The sequence below is a fragment of the Equus caballus genome, chromosome 2 (genome assembly GCF_041296265.1).
Source record: "Equus caballus isolate H_3958 breed thoroughbred chromosome 2, TB-T2T, whole genome shotgun sequence".
Classification (NCBI taxonomy): Eukaryota; Metazoa; Chordata; class Mammalia; order Perissodactyla; family Equidae; genus Equus; species Equus caballus.
The window spans coordinates 41,817,096-41,836,426 of NC_091685.1; the positions used below are offsets into that span (position 1 = coordinate 41,817,096).

A 19,331-nucleotide genomic window follows, 5' to 3' on the forward strand; every position below is an offset into this window, starting at 1 on the left:
ACATGTGATCACATCTAGTAAGTTTCTTGACTATTCACTTTATCACTCATCAATCCTCCAATAAGCCAGAATTTCCTGTCTTTTCTGCTGGGAGGTGGGGTGGGGGGGACCCTGCCCATAGTGACGGGTGGAACAGATTCTCTCGGCCAAGGCTCAGCCGCATCTCTGTGCACTTGGCACTGCACACACAAAGATGAAGGAGGGACCAGCTGTTTCCGAGGGGTACCCAGAGCCTGGACTCTGAGGGCACCCATACCAGCTCACACCCTGCTCCTAAAAGCCCACTGTCGACTCAAACTTTTAACACACACCAACGAGCCAGAGACTCTCGTGGATGGCAGAATCCTTTCTATTGGATCAGCAAGTCCCTTAGTCTGGGCTGCAGGCTCACGAACGTCTGGAAAGGATGGAAATGTTCTAGGATCCCCTCTGAAGGATTCTCCTTCTTCCTTGGGCTCCGGCTGGCATCCCAGCCTCTGCCAAGGGGATCACATTATCTGTTGAAAACCATGGGTGGTGAGCTGTCTGGACCAAGGAGGGGTCGGCCATGCATCTTTCCCTTCCCCCAAGGGACAAAGAGGGACTTGAAAGCGGCTTTGTATTTTAATAAACTTTCCTTTATTAGGTTACTATTATCAACCATCATAAAATAGAATGGCAGTTTCAAAACTGTACAGGCCACAAGGCTCTGGGCTGAGAGGAAAGAAGGGTGGGGTTGAGGTGTGGGGAGCTGGGGGGCAGGAAGTGCAGAAGGATGACAGAAGGATGGGCGATTCATCCCGCGTCCGTGGGAGACGGCTGGGTCAAGGCGATCAGGCTGGGATCCGTGTAAGGGAGACTCTTGTGTGCAACATTCATCAGAACAGGACCCACCCTGACACAGGAGTGAGGGAAATCTTTAAGTCTTACAGGTAAGGTTCCCCATGCCCCCCGACAAAGAACCTCGAAATAATAAGGGGGCAATATACATTCCTCACCCAGTCTTGGCACCAATTTTGTGTTTAAAAAATATACTCCACTGGAAGACTTTTTTGTTTTTTTAAAAAAAGGTACCCTACAGCAGCTGTTAAAAACATAATTCTTACGGACAAATATATATGCATATATATTAAACATTTTAAACAAATAAAGTCATCTATTGTACCTGTACAGAAATAACAGAAGTCAGATTCTAAGAGAGTCGACTTCAAGACAAAAGAAATGGAGAGTGCTGCGGCAGGGTGCTGGGGTCTGCTACGTGTCGTGGGGGAGTTGCGGGGAGGGAGGGTTGTCCCCTCTCTTGCTGGCTGCCCCGCCCCGCACCACCCTGCCCCTCTGGCTCCAGGGCGTCGTGAAGAACTGGGGCTGCTCCATTTCATCCCAGAGCCCAGACACGGGCACTCAGCAGAGACCTGCACTGGCTTCTGGGAGGCACGACTCAGCTCTGGTCTCCCCTACCCCACCCTGCCCCTGGCTCCTCAAGGGAGGGAGACCCACTCCTCCTCCCTCTTGGTTCGAGTGGTCCTCCGGGAAGCTGGAGTTCTGAGGAGCCACGTGGAAAACCTCAGCTGGGAAAGCAAAAGCAAACCCACACCAAGAAGCCATAGAAGACTAAAGAAATAAGACCACATGCAAAGATGGCTGAGCCCAGGTGTAAGTGGCTCCTGGAGAGACACGAGGAGCGCCATGGACCATGCAGACAGGTCCCCCGAGACTCTCATATTGCACGTGAGGGTACTGCTCTCTGGGGGGGCCCGCTCGGGAACTCGTAGCAGAACCCCCTGGAAACTGTAGGTCAAGGACAAAGACACCCTGTGCCACGTGGGGACACACCACAGACCCGGCCCAGCAAGAAGGACAGGTGAGGCACACACATCCCAGGGAGGGGCAGCTGGAAGAAAAGCAACAGGGAGAGGTGACTGAAACAAGGTTTCCTTTCTAAATGGAATAAATAAATGGCTTTTGTTATTGTTAAAAAGAATAAATACAGGGTACAGGGGGCACCGGCCGGGACTGATGCTGGGTGCTCATGTGCCTGCGCAAGGTCCAAGTTTGGTTTCTGCCTTGGTGTCCGGGCTGAGTTTCTGACGTCCTGAGCTTTGTCTGCCACGGCATGGCCCTGCTGGCCTGGGCGCCAGCCCTCATCTAAGCACCTCTTAGCACCTCCAGGGTCTGCTCTCGGTGCCGGGGCTCCTCCTGCTGGCCCCCCACCGTGGGACCCGGCAGGTGGACGACGACACCCCGAGAGCAGCTGGGAACTCAGTGTAGGGCTTCCTGGGAGTTTATTCCATGTGTCACTTTCCAAGGAGGGGCTGTGATTCGGCATAGAGAGAGCTTCCGCCAATGTCGGGAAGAGGAACAGAGGAGCCTGTGTCGAGAGCTGTCCGTGTCCGGCAGGCGCGGCCTGGAGGATGAAGAGGAAGAGCGGGGACTTCCTCCCACGGCTGCGGACGCCCCTCCGAGGCCCAGGGCGCGGCGGCGGCGGCTCGGTGAGCTGGCCCCGGTGGCTGTCGTGCTGGCGTCCTGGGGCGGAGGGTCACTGGTAGAGGAGGTAGGCCTTGAGGGAGGCGGGCAGCGGCAGCGCATGGATCTCGCCCAGACGCTCCTTCCCCAGGGCCAGGCGCACCGAGCGGCGGCAGAGATCCATGAGCGGCAGCGGCTCCGCTGGGGAAACAGAAGAGAGACAGCGTCAGGTTAGCACAGCTCTGGATGGTTCTAGAACAAACAATATTAACAGTAGCAAAAGTATCATGAATATTAGTTTCAATACACACACAATTAATAATTAAATACATTTATACTTTAAATTGATTATTACTAACTAACACAGAGAACCCATCCGGGGCCGGACACCTTTGGAGGCCCTCTGCAAACACTAACTCATTGAATCCTCGCAATGGTTATTATGAATGATTTCGTCATCACAGTGAGACAACATCCTCTCCATCCCCATTTTACAGAGGAGGAAACAGCGACAGAGAGTCCAAATAAGCTGCTCAGGGTGACAGTGCTGGTAGGAGGTGGAGCTAGGACTAGAACCCAGGCCATCCCTGCTCTCGCCCACGGGGCAAGCAGCGGCCTTCAGTGTGCATCCACAGGGCACATGGAGGCCAGCCCTCTTGGCATGCGCCCCCAGCACCAGACCCCACACAGGCTTTTAGGAAAGGAACCATTTTATGTTAACCCAACTGCTCGTGGGTTCTATTATCTCCACCTTACAGCCGAGGGCACTGGGGTGCAGAGAGGTCCTAACGTGTCAGGTTTACAGGCTGGGATCTGAGTCCAGGCCATCTGGGCTCAGCATCCACATTCTTAGCCACCAAATCTTGCTGCCAATTAAGATGTAAGACATGCAGCCTAGAGGCACATATTACAGAAAGCAGAGCGCACGGGCCGTCCAGGCCCAGCTGACCCCACAGCCTGCAGGTGTGGTGTCTACAGAAAGCAGGTGCCTGTACTTCTTTCTACCTGACAGAGTGAAGCTGAGGGCCCAGGTAGAGGGAAACCAGAAATGCCAGCCCAGCCGCAGCAATGGGGACCCTCAGGACCGCGCCAGGCACTGCCAGGGCATCTCACAGCCAGGGGAACCGGGCCAGGGCTCAGGCAGAGCTGCCTCAGGATTAGAATGACTTCCAGCTGCAGCCTGCAAAGGGTACTTCTATCCTCGTGTCCCTGGAGGGCCTGGGCCCTGCTGTCCTGCAAGGAGGGCTCTGTGCACCCCACATCTCAGATAAACCAGCAGCTCCAGCAGGAGTCCGAAAGTTATTCCCCTGAGGCCCGAGAGGCTGCCAGGGGCACAGGGGCCCTGCTCACCCTGCCTCCCTGGAGTGGACCCCTCCTTGCTCTCTTCCCTGAAACCAGGTATAGGTGAGCACACCTGGAGCTGCATGAGGCCACCCCAGGGTTCTGGACAAAGGAAGAGATGAAATGAATGGATCTGTGGCTTCATCCATGGTCTCCCCTTAATGCTGAGACTCCTTTGTGAGCAAAATAAAGATGAGACCAAAAAACTAAAGAAAACTCAGCATTTCCCTTGAGACCCCATTGCATTCCACTAATAAAAAGTGGATTAAAGTTCTTAAATATTCATCAATGTCTCAGAATATTAAAAACAACATTAAAAACTCAATTACTGAAGCCCAAATCTTACAACTGGGGCCTCAGGGGGAAATGGGGAGAGGCTGCTAAGGAGTACAGGTTTCTTTCGGGGTGATGAAAGTGCACAAAAATTGATCGCAGTGATGGTTGCACAACTGTGAATACACTAGAGGCCACTGAGTTGCACACTTTAAATGGGTGAATTGAACGGCACGTGAATTATATCTCAACAAAGCTGTCATTACAAAAAAAATAAATCTTAGGCTTGAAAATGCATTTACTAAATTCCAGGCTTAAAAAAAAGACAAACAACTCCTCTTCATGTCCCCTGGGCGGTCACGGCCCTAGCCAGAGAGGAGGAGGAGCTGAAACGGTAAATGTTTTTCATGGAAAGCTTTGAGATGGGGCCTTTCCTAGACGGTGTGGGATGATTAAGGGGAGCCCTGTCTGGAGGCAGGAGGACAACCTAAATGACCTTCACTCTCTCGGTCAAGGAGTCCACAGACTCCTGGGGGTTGGGGCTGGGTTCCCCCACCCCCCCTGCGCACAGAGCCTTGGGGCTCCCTTATCAGAAAGCATCCTGCCCCCGTGGCCCCACATCTGGCTCCTCACTTCTGCCCTGCACAGCACCCTGACCTCGAGCGGATCACTCCCTCTGCCTGGGCCTCAGTTTCCCCATCTGCAAGGTGAGGAATGTACACCAGATGCTCCCCAAAGTCCCACCCAGCTGAGATCGCGAAGGCCAGAAATGCCTCCCAGCAGCTCTCGGGCTGGACATACTGTCGAGGCCCTGCCGCAGGATTAAGTGGGGGAATTCAGTGGTGCTTCCTCTCCTCACTCAGGAGCCCTTTTCCCTCCGCCCTGAACCGGGCCAGCCCCTTCTCCCTCAAGGACGTGGCTCAGCCCCCACTGGGAGGTGCAGGGGCTTCCCCTGGTGGCTGAAGGCACTTGAGAAAACATCAAGAGTCATCGAATGTGGCCTGAGAGCCCTGCCTGGCTGTGAAGTGACGGCAGAGAGGGAGTTCCCATCATGTCCTCTTGGCTTAATGGGTTTCAGGTCAACTCATGAATATCCTCATGAAAAAGCGTTTCTAAACAGCAGAGGCCTGCACAAGCCCCCAGCTCCAGCTCCCATATTTCTGGTGATCACGCCTGAAATTAACATCAGGCACCAGCGGCAGCCGTGGCTTGTGGAGCAACTATGGTGTGCCTGGCAGGGACGGTGGCCCCAATCTACAGATGGAGAAACAGGCTTGGGGATGTGAAAGTTGGGGTCCAAGGTATGAGAGCCAAAGGCTAGAATGTGGACATACACCCAGGTCCATCAAATTCTAGAGTCTGGCTCTTTTTACGCCAACATGAAGAGGGAGTTCTCAACAGCCCTTCGCAGTTTACCCAAAGGGGCAAAGACCTACAGCTGCCTCCTTCCGCCCCTGCTGAACACGGGTCTTCACCCTCACCACCCTTGGATCACACTGAATAACTCAGGGACGGGTCATGAAAACAGAAGGGACATGTCCTATGGACACGGCAGATCGTCCAAGATGGGCTCCGGAAGTGGCAGCTGATGGCTGCAGTGATGTGTTCTAAGTTGAAAATAGGACCACTCACCCAGGCATCCCATGGATGGGTCTATTCTTGGGGGCCTCGAGGTCACAAACAGGTCATCCCCCCTCCAATCCTGTAGGAGGCAAATGATGATGCACAGGGCCATGGCTGGGCGGAGGCTGAGAATGCACCGGCCAAAGAATGGGACATGGGCACTGTGCCATGGAAGACATCTGTCCCACCAATTTCAGTTGGTCACTAACAGGACCCAAGAAGGCCCCCACCTCAATACTTTCGACTGGGGGCTGCAGGCTCTATATCCAGCTCCATCCAATTCAGTGCCCACTGAAATTCCACTGAGGAAGCTCCCAAACGGAGAAGGCAGAGTTTATTCAATGACTCCTGTCAGGGTGAGGCGCGAGGGCCACTATGCCCATCTCCAGGAAGCTGAGGCGCTCACTCATTTACATAGTTTATATGAATGGGGGGGGGGTGGCGCTGAGAAGGCGGCACAGAAATCAGGAAGTGAATCAGGCGCTATTTATGGGAGCAGAAGGTTGAGGAACTGGACAAGTCCATGTGCCAACTTCCACATTTCTAGGAGAAACGGTTACCTGGTGGCCTATGTGAACACGCGTGGCCCCAGCACCCCAACCCGTGGCTCTGTCTCAGTTCACTGAGAGATTGCGACCCCATTCAAGCCTCCAGAGCCTGGTGCTGTGTCTAGTTCATGGGCTAAATGGATGAACTTTGGGTCTGTAGGTCAAGGACGACGCCTCATGTCAGGAAGTGCCCCTGATTCATCGATGTTCCCTTGAACGTCGCTGACTCAGGGGCCCGTCCTAGAGCATTTTCACTGCAGGCTGCTCCAGGAAATGGATTCGAGAAAGTCGTCTGTCAAGGATGGACATCCCAGGACACGTGTACATTTTCCCTTTACATTAAGCAGTTCTTAGATAAAAGAGACAAAACAGAACACCAACCCCTTGTCCTGGCCAACTGGGGAGGGACACCCAGCCACGCAATGCCAGCACTCTTGGTTCCCTGTCCCCAACTCTGGGAGCCTGCTGTCCTCATATGACAAGCCTTTTGGCGGGCAGGGAGTCTGGAACGACCCCTTCCCCCACACGGCCTCTCTCCCCTAGAAGGAAGCCCCTGCAGGGTGGGGTGATCAGCCTCCCCGACAAGGAGCTTCCCAAGAGCCCAGCTGGAACGGAGGTGCAGGAAGGAGCCACCATCGGGTGACGCGCCCTGGGAGGGCCCCAGGAGGAGGTCACCAAGTCGAAAGGCTCCTGGGGAAAAGAGCTGAGCCTTCTCTGAACCACAATCACTACAAACCACACCAAACTTATGTGGCAGCTCTAAAAGGGAGAATTTGACAATGCTGAACCGCAGGGAAAATGCTTCCTTAGCTGAGAATGCTGTTAAAAGCAGTCGGGGGCAGGGAGGACCCATGGGTCTGGGACCCTCCCTTGGGTGACAGCCAGTCTGCAGCAGGCAAATAGGCCTTTCCCTTCTGCCTCTCCATAGGGCGGCAGGCAGGCCTAGGGGCCCAGCCGGGCCCTGTCTCCCCACGACACTGACCATCTCCACCCCTTTGCCCTAGGAAAGAGTGAGGGGACACAGCAGCCCCTCTGGTTGCAGCCTCAGCCCCAGAGGTCTCAAGCCCTAAGGAAGAGTCAGAACAAGTGGCCAGTGGCCACTGGTGGCTGGACGGTGGGGGAGGTCACACAGGGACACACTGATAACTGCCTTTTGCTCTGGCCCAGGCCAGCTCGGCCTACGGCCCCAGCACAGGGGCAGGGACTCTGCTGGGGAGGGTCCGCCTGGCGTGCAGGGGAAGGGCTGGGGAACAGACGCCCAGGGAGGGTGCACACGCAGCTTTGGCTGACTAGCTCTCAAACAGCTGCTCCCTGCTGAGGTCAGGAGCTGGCGGCCGGGCTGGGGTGGGGTAAGGAAGGAGGGTGCAGACGACGTCCCAGACATCCCAGGGAGCAGTAATGGATCAGAACCACCTCCAAGACTTCAAGAGCAAAGCCCAGGCCAGGCCCACACCAAGAAGATGTACCTAGCCAGAGCTGGGCTTCCGCCTGTCAAGTCCTGCTCCCTGGGTGGACCTCAGACCCGGTCCCACCCTGACTTTCCTCCTTCCTCAGCTGCCTTGGAAGGGAAAGCAAACCCTTCTGGGCAGAGGACTTGGGCACCCTTTGACCTCACCCAATCTGATCGCTGGGCTTCATCTGTCACTGTCCTGTCTCCCCCAGGCAGGAGCATGGGGAGGGGAAGTTCTTGTGGGAAGGGTCTGTGTTTGCTGTCTCCGCATTTGTAGTAGGTGGAATAGTGTCGCCCCAAATTCAGGGCCATTTGGAACCTCAGAACGTGACCCTATTGGAAGCAGGATCTTTGCAGATGTAATTAGTTAAGATGAGGTCATACTGGAGTAGGGTGGGCCCTGAATCCAATGGCTGGTGTCCTAAAGAGGAGAGACACAAGGAGAGAGCCACACGATGACAGAGGCAGAGCCTGAGAGGCATCTACAAGCCAAGGCTCGCAGGCAACCAGCAGAGGCTGGGAGAAGACATGGGGCGGATGCTGCTCAGGAGGAACTGAGCCTGCCCACACCCTGATCTCGGACATCCGGCCTCCTGAACGGTGAGCGAGTACATTCCGTTTTTTTTTTTTTTTTAAAGATTGGCACCTGAGCTAACATCTGTTGCCAATCTTTTTTTTCTCCTTCTCCCTAAAGCCCTCCAGTACACAGTTGTATATTCTAGTTGTAGGTTCTAGCTGTGCTATGTGGGACGCCGCCTCAGCATGGCCTGATGAGCGGTGCCATGTCTGTGCCCAGGATCCGAACCGGCGGAACTCTGGGCCGCCAAAGCGGAGCGCATGAACCCAATTACCTGGCCACAGGGCTGGCCCCATTCCTGGTGTTTTACGCCACTCAGTTGGTGGCCATTTGTTCCGGCAGCCCTAAGAAACAATACGCCACCCTCGTCCTCCTCTCTAGACCTGCCACTCCCTCAGGCTTTTGATCCCACCCTACTGACGACTCTTGTCCAGGTCACCAGCGATCATCTTGTTGCTGAAGCTGATGGACAGTTCTCAGCCATCAACAATTTGACCCGGCATCACTTTGTCCTTCTTGAAGTCCTTTCTTCACTTGGTGTTCAGGACAGTATTCTCCCCTCCGCCTTGTCCACCAATCTCTAAACGTGGACGCGTCCCAGGGCTGGGCCTCAGCCCTCTCCCCCTCTTTCCCTAGGTGGTCTCATCCACAGGTCACGGCTCTAAACACCATCCAGCCGTGGTGACTCCTCCACTGACCATTGTTCTGGACGCTGTCCTGTCTCCACACTTGGAGAGCCCCCTGGACCGTTGAGCAAGCATCTCCAATTTAACTTCCCCACTTCCACAGCACCCACTCTGCCCCTAACCCCCGTCACCTCTCCCCTGTGGAACTGAGGTGTCAGTAAGCAGGTCGAGCCTGGCAGTTCTAACAACTGACCCTGCTCCCCATGTGTGCAGTGCCACCCTCACGGGTTTTTCCATCTGGATCCTCCAACGTCAAGGGGCGGTGCAGAGTGGAGCCCGTCCATGTCTGTTGGGGACTGGGGAAGGCGGGAAGCCAAGGGTGCCCTGGCGTTACGATTCCGGTGGGGAGGGGTCCTCCTCATTAACCAGGAGCAGTGGGGTGGGCTTAAGCCACTGGGCACTGCAGGGTCCAGCTGTAGGTGTGGGTCTCATAACTCATTCCTACGCTACTCCTCTTCCCCTCAACCCTTTAAATTTCCTAAATGAGAACAATTATGAAAGCAGCCAACTTCCCCTCTGATGCGGAGCCGACCCGGCATCTATCTACTTACAAGACGCCCGTCTGGGCCTCCAGGACTGTTTCGGCAGAACCTCTGCCAAGCTTTGCCCTGACTCTGCAGGGCAACAGTCCTGTTTGAGCGTGTCCTGACTTGCCGTGGGTGACAGGCCCCAGGCCCCTCCAGGCCATCCTGGGATCTGTGTTCTGACTGGAGCTGGCAAGGTGAACAGTGAAGCCATGCAAACGCACTCCAGCGCTGGTGGACCCGTTCCCGCAGGAGACGGGCTGCAGCACTCTCGTGGACACCAATAGTCTCAGTGGCCTGGCGGCAACACAGCAAGCCCAGCAATTCGCTCACCTGTCTGCACAGCACGGACAGTAAACTCCCTGGGGCCAGGGTCACCCCTCTGCCAGGAGGAGGGAGGCCCATGGGCAAGGGTCCCCTGAGATCCTACGGCTCCTAACCCCTGCCCATCACCACGCACGGCAGATTTGCCTGTGGACTTTCGACCACTGTCACCTGGGGAGACAGACTCACAGAACTCACCCTGCTGGTTCCCTACACCAGGCCTGAGGTTACTTCCTCAGGGCGTTTACCTGCTGGATGCACACCTGGCTGTCCCTGCCGATGTCCCATGACCCAGGGGTGCTGGGCTGCACAGGTGAGGAAGATGCCCCATCTGGCTATTGGCTCACTGTCATTATCCAGCCAAAACCAGAGAGGGGGAGTGTGGGAGACGGGCAGCAGAGGCTTCCCAAGAAAAACGTTTAGGAGTTCGTTCTGCCTGATGGCCTGGATGTTTTCTCTGCTACCTTACAAAGACTGAAGTAGGGAGGAGGAGGAGAGGCACAACCTGAAGGTGTGGAGGCTGCGAGACCAGAGTAAGCATCTGTGCTCCTGACCCCCGGCCTGCAGGGTGGGGTTAGACCTTGGGGTGCCAGGGCAGACCTGGCCCTTAAAGACGGACAGCTGGTGTGTGGACGAAGCCTTCCAGCCCACCCCCTTTCCAAGGTGAGATTTGCAGATGGTAGAAGGGACCCATGAAGGAGTGAGGGTCAAGCACAGAGATGGATAGTTCTGGAACCCTAGGACCTCCTGCCACTATGGGCTCCCAGCAAAGAAGCCACAGAGCCTTCCACCTCCCAAACCAGGACAGTGCCGCCACACGTGGGCTATGTTCATGCATAGTTTGAGAAAGGACACTTCCTTTTCCAAAGGTACAGGTGGAAATCGCTGCTGACTCAGCCTGTTTCTAATCCACGTTCTCTTCTCCAAAGGCCTCCTGACATCACGACTGAACCAGCCCCTCTCAGGTGACTGTGTCCCAAAGGAGCCCACTCAGAAGCCTCCAGCACAGAGAGAAAGACCCTAACCTGTCTAATAAATGAGAGAGGCCACTGGCTTTCATGTATATGAAAGGTCCTAGTACCCTCAAGGCCGCAAACCCCAGCTCAGTAACATGCTGGCTACTTTGCTAGAATTTGGTCAAATGCTGATCAAATCTGGAAGCAGGTCAACTAGAAACAAAACCACGTCTATCAAAGACCATCCATCCATCCACCCATCCATCCATCTACCTATCCGCTCATCTATCCATCCACCCATTCATTCATTTATTCCTTCCTCCATTCATCCATCCACTCATCCAACCATCTACCTATCCACTCATCTATCCATCCACCCATCTATCCATTCATTTATTCCTTCATTCATTCATCCATTCACCTGCCCATCTATCCACTCATCCACTCATGCATCCATCCCTCCATCTATCCACTCAACTATCCACCCACTCATTCACCCATCCACCCATCCACCCATCCACCTATCCATCCATCCACCTTTCCACTCATCCATCCATCCATCCCATCCATCCATCCATCCATCCACCCACCCATCTATCCATTCTTCCATCTGTTTATTCATTCATCTATCCACCCATCCACTCATCCATCCATCCACTCATCCATGAGGTGCTGCCAGGTAATCTGGCAGACTCTGGCTAGAATTCCTAATTTAACCAGAGGCAGGTCAAGTGTTGCCTCTGAGGATCTGAATATGCTGGGATGTCTATTTATAGACATTTTAATTCCAACGACTGTGTAAACTTTTGCTGGGCCCCGATAGCCCAGCCACAGGGACACACATGAATCTAGGGACACTGCCATTTTGGAGAGTGCAGAAGACACTTACGGTCGAGTCCGTTCAAGTAGCGCATGCGGATCTCACAGTGGCCCCAGACGGCACTCACTACAGGATAGAGTTTTTTGCCCTTGAGTCCCCGAAAAGCCACTCCCATGTACTGTCCGTCCACAATGAAGCTCAGGGTCCCGTCGTCCATGTCCAGGGCTACCAGGAAGGAGTCGGGGACAATGAATGTCTCATCTGGCTCTAGGAAGGCCGGGTATGTTTTGCTTGGCTGATTTTTGCCATCATGGTAGAGCCGGTTGCGCCCCAAGTCCCAGCCCCAGGACTCGTGGTTATTCCCCACGAGGGTCGTGTACCCAACGGAGTGCAGGGGGGCGTCTGCTGTCGCCACCCCCACCACGGCGTGTGTGCCCCGCTGTCTCATGGCCCACGTGATCTGCCACACATGCAGCCCGCGTGTGTACCCGACCTTGCCCCTGATGGCATCTGTGCTCTGGGCCACCGGATGCCGGTGAAAGATCAGCTTGTCATCCTCCTTCACAAAGACATTGAGCGAGCGGTCATTGTTGTTCCAGGAATGGAGCAGCTGGACGTCATAGGACACGGGGGGCATGTCCAGCAGCAGGTCCAGACGGGTGGGCTTGCAATAGTCCAGACCTTGGAGCTCCTGCTTCAAGGGCCGGTACGTGGGGTCCCTCATGTCCACAGTCTTGATCCCACCGGTGACCTTCTGACCCATGTTTGCCGTCCGTTTCACTTCGCCACTGACTCCCAAGACAAACTCATCAATCGCGGGGCCTTTTCTCCAGTTTTCCAATCAGGCCCGGACAGAATTCTGAAGGACAGCTGCCAGGCGACCTCTGCAAGCTGTAGAGCAGTCAGTATTGCCTAATGGCTGGAAAGAAAAATAGGAGGCGGGGTGAGCACGGGGTGTGGGAAGAAGGGGAAAAGGTTAACTAGCAGCGCAAGGCTGACCACGCGGACATGTCCCAGCAGCCCGGCTGTGAGCTCCCATCACACCCGATACGGGGCAGACCAGAGTCCTGGCAAAGAAGGAAACCATGCTCTGTCCCCATGGCTACGCTGTCATAAAGGAGAGGGCAGTCCGGCTGGCTGTCACGTGGAGAGGAGGGCTTGGGAGCCAGGCATTAGCCTCCACTGTGTCTGGTGCAGGGGCTGAGACATGCAGCCGACACACACCAAGTCCCTAATCACAGTTTCTCCAGGCAGAAGGCCAAGTTGGCACAGATCCTGAAATGAGCCCCAGTGCAGTGGGCATCTTCCTCGGTTAAAGCAAGGGGAAGCTTACTTCCCACGCCTGCCGTTCAGGACAGGTGAAGCCCTGAGAGGCAGCAGAAGCTGTTTGACATGCTACCCCCAGCTCCTCGTCTCTGTTTTCCAGCACAGCCGCCTTCAGGAGACATACCACTGGATCACGTGAGGCAAGGGAACCCGGGGCAGGCAGAAAGCTCAACTCAGGGGTCTGTGTGTGCACTCGGCCAGGAGGCCCAAGATTCCCTGAGGCTGTGGCAACCTCCCCAGCAGGTCCCAAGTCCTGCCTGGACTGGGGGCTGCCAGCTGTGCTCTTCTGAAGGCCCAGGGGTTGACCCTGAGCCAGGTGGGCACAGAGGCTCTCGCCCACCCCCCGGGTTGTTCTGGACCAACACTTGGACGACCACCCACACCCTTGAACTAGCAGCCAATGCTTGGCTCCTCAGACCCCAAGAGCCCATCTGGGGAGGAAGTCTGACTTCAAGCCGCCTCGTTCCCACTCTGGCTTCACCATCCCTTGGCTCCTTTAAAGGAGATGGGGCCGTGGGGTTGGAGGAGAGATCTGACTGGATCTGGCCCGTCCTTTCTATCAGCAGCACCCGCAGGGTTACATCCAAGGAGAAGGTGGCTGACACGTGGGACTGTCAGGTCTCTGACCACCCGTGCCAGTCCTGTCCTCGGTGCCTGCCTTGGACAAGGGCAAGTAACACGTCATTTTGATTTCCTGGGCCCCACTCAAGAGAAAAGGTTCTTTCTGCCATCACAGACCTCCTGGGCCTGCAGAAGGGACTCTTGGCTGCCAGGTTTGGGGGACAGGCTCCCAGCACTGACCAGACAGGAAGAGGACAGGCTCCTGGCTAAACAAATTTAACTAATGTATGCAGAGGAGCCGGGCGGAGGCCATTGGTGCCAGGCTCCTGGGAATAGCGTCATGCCGGTCAATTGTCCCAAGGAGACTAAGGAGCCTGGGACGAAGAGAACACAAAGGAGCCTGGTGTAGGGGGGCTGCAGGGCTCCCCCTGCAGTTGGCGTATTGCTTTTCCACTGTGGCAGAGGATAGAGCCCCTGCTGGGAGTGACGGCAGGGAGGGCTGGGGGAAATCTGGGAACCGGGGACCATTGGCTCCCTGTTGGGTGCCCAGGGCCAGGAGGAGGGCAAGCAGGTGCAGTCTCTCAGGGGCTGCCTGGAGACCTGGAGCTGCCTCCCTCTCAGCTGGAAAGAGACCCCATGAGATGACGTCTTCAGGGCGGCCAGGCCTCCAGGAGGCTGGCTCTTGGTACAGCGTTCCCATGTGGGGACACTTGACCCTGACCCCCTTATCTCAGTGGGGAGGTCACATTCCTCGCTCTTCCCTTTCTGGTGTGGAATGGAAGGCTCCTTCATTCCCTGAGGCACAGCCATTGCTTCAGAGGCAGACTAGGACCCCTTGTGTCAAATGTATGCAAAGCTGGTACACAGCTGAGATGCCCTCTAAAGCCGGGGGGACACCCGGGTTCTGGAAACTTCTGTGGATATCGTGACCTCACCTCCTGGATCTTCCAGGATAATCTCAGTTTCAAGCTTTCAGTCCCCTGGACCCCTGAAAGCCATCGAAACCTCCAGGACTTCCCCTGGCCCTGTTGAGGGGCACCCTGTGGCTTTGTGACCTGCTCGCCAGGGTAAGCGGGGGTGGGGAGAGCCTGGGTTTTGGTGTGGAAATGTGGTCCTGGTAACTGCAGAGACTGGCCCTGGGCTGCAGCCTTCCCTGACCCGCCTCTTCGACGCCTGCCTCCCCAACCTCCCTCTGAGCATCTTTCTGAGCTGGGGAAGGCTGGTCCGAGGCAGTTCTCAAAGTCAGAAGCATCCACACCCATCTCTGTCTGGACACCCCCCTCTGGCTGGTGCCCACGGACCTCTCTGTGCAGGACACATGTCAGCTTCCCTGGGAGGACGAGGAGGGACTCGACTTCCCAAGAGAGTTCATTCTACTGCTTCCTGGAGTGAAGCAGCCATTGCTTTCTGTCCCAGCAGGAAGGACCTCTCTCCCAGAATCTCACGGCGTGGAAGGTCCCAGCTCCACCCGTGGGGACAGGTGGGAAGAGTGAGGAGGCTGGCAGCGGGGAGACATGGGGCAGGCGGGACGTATGGGAGAGGAAGGTGGTGGGGCAGAAGTCCTTCCAAGACATTAATTTAAAATACTTGGAGAGAAACGTGTGGGAATGGGGAAGGACCATTCAGGGAGGCTGAAAGGGGGAAGGGGGAGAGGAGAGGACAAGGTACAGGTGGAGAGCGGGGAAGGGGCAATGGGGTTGGGGGTGAGGAAGGGAGAGAGGGAGGGCGATGGGGAAGGGAGGGGAGGGGAGGGGAGGGGAGGGGATGGGAGGGAGCTCTCAGGCCAGTAAATCTGGGCCTGTACACATCTACACCTCCTACTTCAGCTGGACCAGGGATCAGCAAACTCTGTGTAAAGGGCTAGACAGTAAATGTTTAGGCCTTGTGGGCCAGAAGGTCTCTGTGCAACTCCTCAACACGGCCTCGTGATGTGAAAGCAGCCCGACAGTACATCCAGAAATAAGTACAGCTGCATTCCAATAAAACTTTATTTACAAGCACAGGCTGGTCCATAGTCGGCTGACCCTGAGCTAGACTAAGAGCCCCACACCTGGTCTCCGAGGGACAGAGCACGGCCATCGTGCCACAGAAGATGCTGTGGGAGGGAATCTCCCCATAGCAGGGTCAGTGCAGCCTCAGACAGCGCTCAGAGAAGACAGCAGAAGCTCGTGGTGGGGTGGCGTACCCTCTGTCTGCGTGGCCAGCTCCATATGCTCTCCTGTTCTGAGATTACACCACCTCTGAGTCCACCTGCCAAGCAGATCCACCTACGTGGCCCTTGTGCTAAGCTCCCCCTCCCTCGGCCCCATGTCAGAACCATAGGAGAGGGAGGGCCCCTCCTGGCCCTGGACCACGTGGCCCTGAGTGGAGGGAGTCCCTGGGAGGAAGGAGGCAGGAGAGGGGCAGGAAGGGCAGGTAAAGGTGCCTACAGCATCACAGGGTGACTCCTGCACAAGGGCATGCAAGGGCCCGGCCAGGGCACTTGGGCCACCCACTCTGCTGCTTCTGGGCCACTCTGCCATCTGAGTCACCTCCTAGGTGGTCAATGGCTGTGGCAACCCTAGAGCCACTCTTGACTCACCTTTCACCTGCCCATCCCCACCCTGTGTCCAGCAGCACTTCCTTCTCGACTTCCTGCTGTCCATACCTAGCCACCTCCTTGCCATGCAAGGCCACTGGAGCCATCCAGCCGCTCTCATCCTTCTGCTCTATTTTTGAATGTGGCTGCAGAGATCCACCCTTTTGGGGTCTCCCAGGAGCATCACTAACTCCCTTCCTGGGGACTGCAGTCTGGCAGGGTGCTTCCCCCAGGCCCCTCCCCACGTGCACCTCCCCACTCTGCTTTCCTCTGCCAAGCCCTGCTCCTGGGCCTTGCAATCCTGGGGGAACCTCATGCACAGAATGGTGGGTTGGAGCACTGCCTAGGACTTGCCCTTAGCTTTTCTGAGCTTCTGTCTGCTCCTCTGTATGACAGGTGTCCCATGCTCTACTGAGTGAATGTTCCAGAGAGGATAACTGGCATTTTCACTTTTGTCTTATTTTTATTTTCTAGACCACGCTCTGGACACGAAAAGACCCCCGTTATGCATCTTCTTGGTACCACACCCGGTCCTACAAATGGATGCTGTCTTTGGGCCAAGACCCAAGTGCTTGGAATGCTGAGCTAGAGCAGATCAAGCTTAAGGTCCCTTTGAAGCCAGAGGTCGGCAAACTTGCTCAGTAAGAGGCCGTATAGCAAATATTCTAGGCTTTCCAGACAATACGTAAATCAACGGGCATGGCTATGTTCCAATAAAACTTTATTTACAAAAACAGACAGTGGGCTGTATTTGGCCCAGAGGCCATAGTTTTTCCTGACCCCTGTTCTAAACCCATGCAACACTGCTGACACTATCACCCAAATACCTGGACATGGAGCTGGGGGCGGGTAGGGTGGGGAGGGACTGCATCAGCCATGGGTGCCAAGTGACAGAGACAGTGGTTTGGCTGACACATCTCCTACCACTGTGCCAAGGAGGGAGTGCCCAGTGGACATCACACTTTAGGTAGGAAGTGGGAGAAGCAATCCAGCCCCACCTCTGAGACCACCCCCCTTTCCTGCTATTCTGAGCGACAAGTGCAGATGTCTGGGCCTTACAGGGCCTAGAGTTGCCCCAGGAATGTCAGGGCCTGGGACAGCTCAGCAAGTCCTTGGTGAGTCTCCACGAGGTGGGAGGACCCCAGCCCGTGCCTTGACCCAGGAAAAGCAAAGACACAAAGGGTATGGAGAGTGTGGTTGTGTACCACCCCGCAGGGCTGGAAGGGGAGAAGCAGAGGACAGAGACGGCCCTGCTGCTGCCACACTACCTACCAGTCTCACGCAGCCATGCACACTCACATACGTATGTGCACACACTCAGAGCACTGGCGGCAGTGGCATCTGGGGGACAGAGGCGTGCAAGTTCAGCCAGTACCCCGGCCGGTGGCTCCCACTCATTCCCTCGGTGGGAGCTCTTGTTCCCAGAAAGCACTTTCACACGTTAGCCACAGTGTCCCCAAGATGGCATCTGCTGTTCCCCCTCACGGCTGTCTCAGGCCTACCCTCAAGACAAACAAATTCCTGGTTCGTACCCCTCCTGCCCCACCAACCTCTGACTGGCCAATTAATAAACTGTTCCCACTGTCCTGGTCCCCGGGGCTGCACAGGCCGGCTGTCGCAAACAGGTTTCCAGTGCCTGGTGCTTCCCAAAGACCAATGACACCCAGGAGCAGGGGTGAGAAGGAAAACGCCAGCCAGACGTGGCGCTCCGGCGGGGACAGGGGACTCCTGTACTAGTGGGTGGGTCGTTACCCTCATCAACAGGCTCAAATATAGCAGGATGTGTTTCAAGCAGGAGTAAGACACATGCACACACACACACACCCTAGAAGCTTGGTAAGTCTTCAGGACTTTGCATTTACTTACAATAGAGTAAACGAGATCAAAAGCTCTGGGAAGACGGGGAGGGCCGTCTGCGATCAGGCCAGGTTCCATGAAGGCCCATGGTTTGCCTTGGCTGGACCCTCCCCCCTGCTGAGAAGCCCTCACCCCACACACATCACCCTCGCTGGGTCAAAAGTCGGTTCATGCTTCACTGCAAAAGAAGATGCCTCTTAGGCCCTCTGATGGCCACAAGCCTCCCACCCAGTGTCCCCAGCAGCTGCCATGGGACGGGGTGGCCTGGGACTCCAAGACTCCATGAGAGCCACGTGTCCTCAAAGGAATTCCAGGTGGACCCCCGGCCTTTAAGCAAATGAGCTTTCCAAAGCTGCCTTCTCCCACTGCCGCCACAGGTACAGCCAACTACGGTGGCCTCGGGCCAGCATAAGGGACCAGAGCTCCTACCACAAAGGCCTGCTTCAGAGAAGGCTTGCTGGGGGTCACAGCTCTCCACTGGAAGAAAGAACCTCACAGACCACCTTCCCTGAGTTTCCCAGGCTCCTTCAGGTGGGCTCCTCTGTGCCCTCAGGTGGAGGGGCAGCCAGATCTGGAATTGGCAGATGCGCGGGGAAGGACGCCCAGGACTGACAGTGATCCCTACGGGGTGGGGAGGAGTCACAAGCACCCCTGAAGTGCACTGTTTGGGGGTCCGAGACCTGGGCCAGCAAAGGACGCCCGTCTTAACGCAAGCCTTTAATGATCACAGGCTTCTCTCTGAAGGTGAGGGAACGAGCACACCCAGATCCCTGTCTCCTGGGCACACGTGCGTAGAGGACGCCTGTTGGGTACATCCCGTTTTCACGGTACAAGTCACAGAGAAGAGTGAGCCGGCAGAGGGAGAGGGGCGAGCAAGTCCTGCGGGATGCACAGGGTTAAAAAAGGTTGAGGAGGATTAGCGAGGACGAGGACGTGGGGCAAAGGGCCCGCATGTTCAGCTGTGGGTGTGTCTCCAACAGACCCCAAACTGGGACACACTTCTCGGCGTGCAGGTGCCACACGGCAGTCCCCCCCCAGGAACAAAACACCCAGCAATCACCCATCCACTGCTCTTCCAGGGGTCTCGTCTGTGGAACCCTACACCCCTGCACAGGGACACGTGGACAAAGAGGCTCACGGCGGCGCCATGAACTCCAGCAGCTGTGGCGAGAAGGAGGCAGCCCCTCAGATGCGCTGACATCACATAACGTGTAACGAGACACCGGTACATTTTAAAAAGCAAATTGGAGAACGATATGCAGCGCGTGATCCCATTTCTGTAAGAACAGAATTTAAAAAGGTTCTATCTGTGCGCGTTTATCTGTTTGTAGGCATACAGAAAGGTCTCGAAGAATAAACACCAAACCTTTCACAACGGTTAATCCTGGAGGGTGGGGCAGGAGGAAAGAGATGTTCACTTAAACACTTTTTGAACAGAAATTTAA

The 19,331-nt window shown here is 55.8% G+C and overlaps 1 protein-coding gene across 2 annotated transcripts in view; it reads right to left on the bottom strand.

Annotated features, from left to right (window-relative positions):
* Nucleotides 1–595: 595 nt before the first annotated feature.
* SPSB1 (splA/ryanodine receptor domain and SOCS box containing 1) overlaps nucleotides 596–19,331 on the bottom strand; it is a 68,671-nt gene continuing 49,935 nt past the window's right edge. For both annotated transcript variants that reach the window (XM_023635846.2, XM_001494636.6), the window contains exons 2-3: nucleotides 11,634–12,483; nucleotides 596–2,643 (exon numbers count right to left, since the gene is read on the bottom strand). In XM_023635846.2, the coding sequence (XP_023491614.1) occupies nucleotides 2,516–2,643; nucleotides 11,634–12,327 (822 nt within the window). In that variant the 5' untranslated portion in view covers nucleotides 12,328–12,483 and the 3' untranslated portion in view covers nucleotides 596–2,515. The remainder of the gene's footprint in view (nucleotides 2,644–11,633; nucleotides 12,484–19,331) is intronic.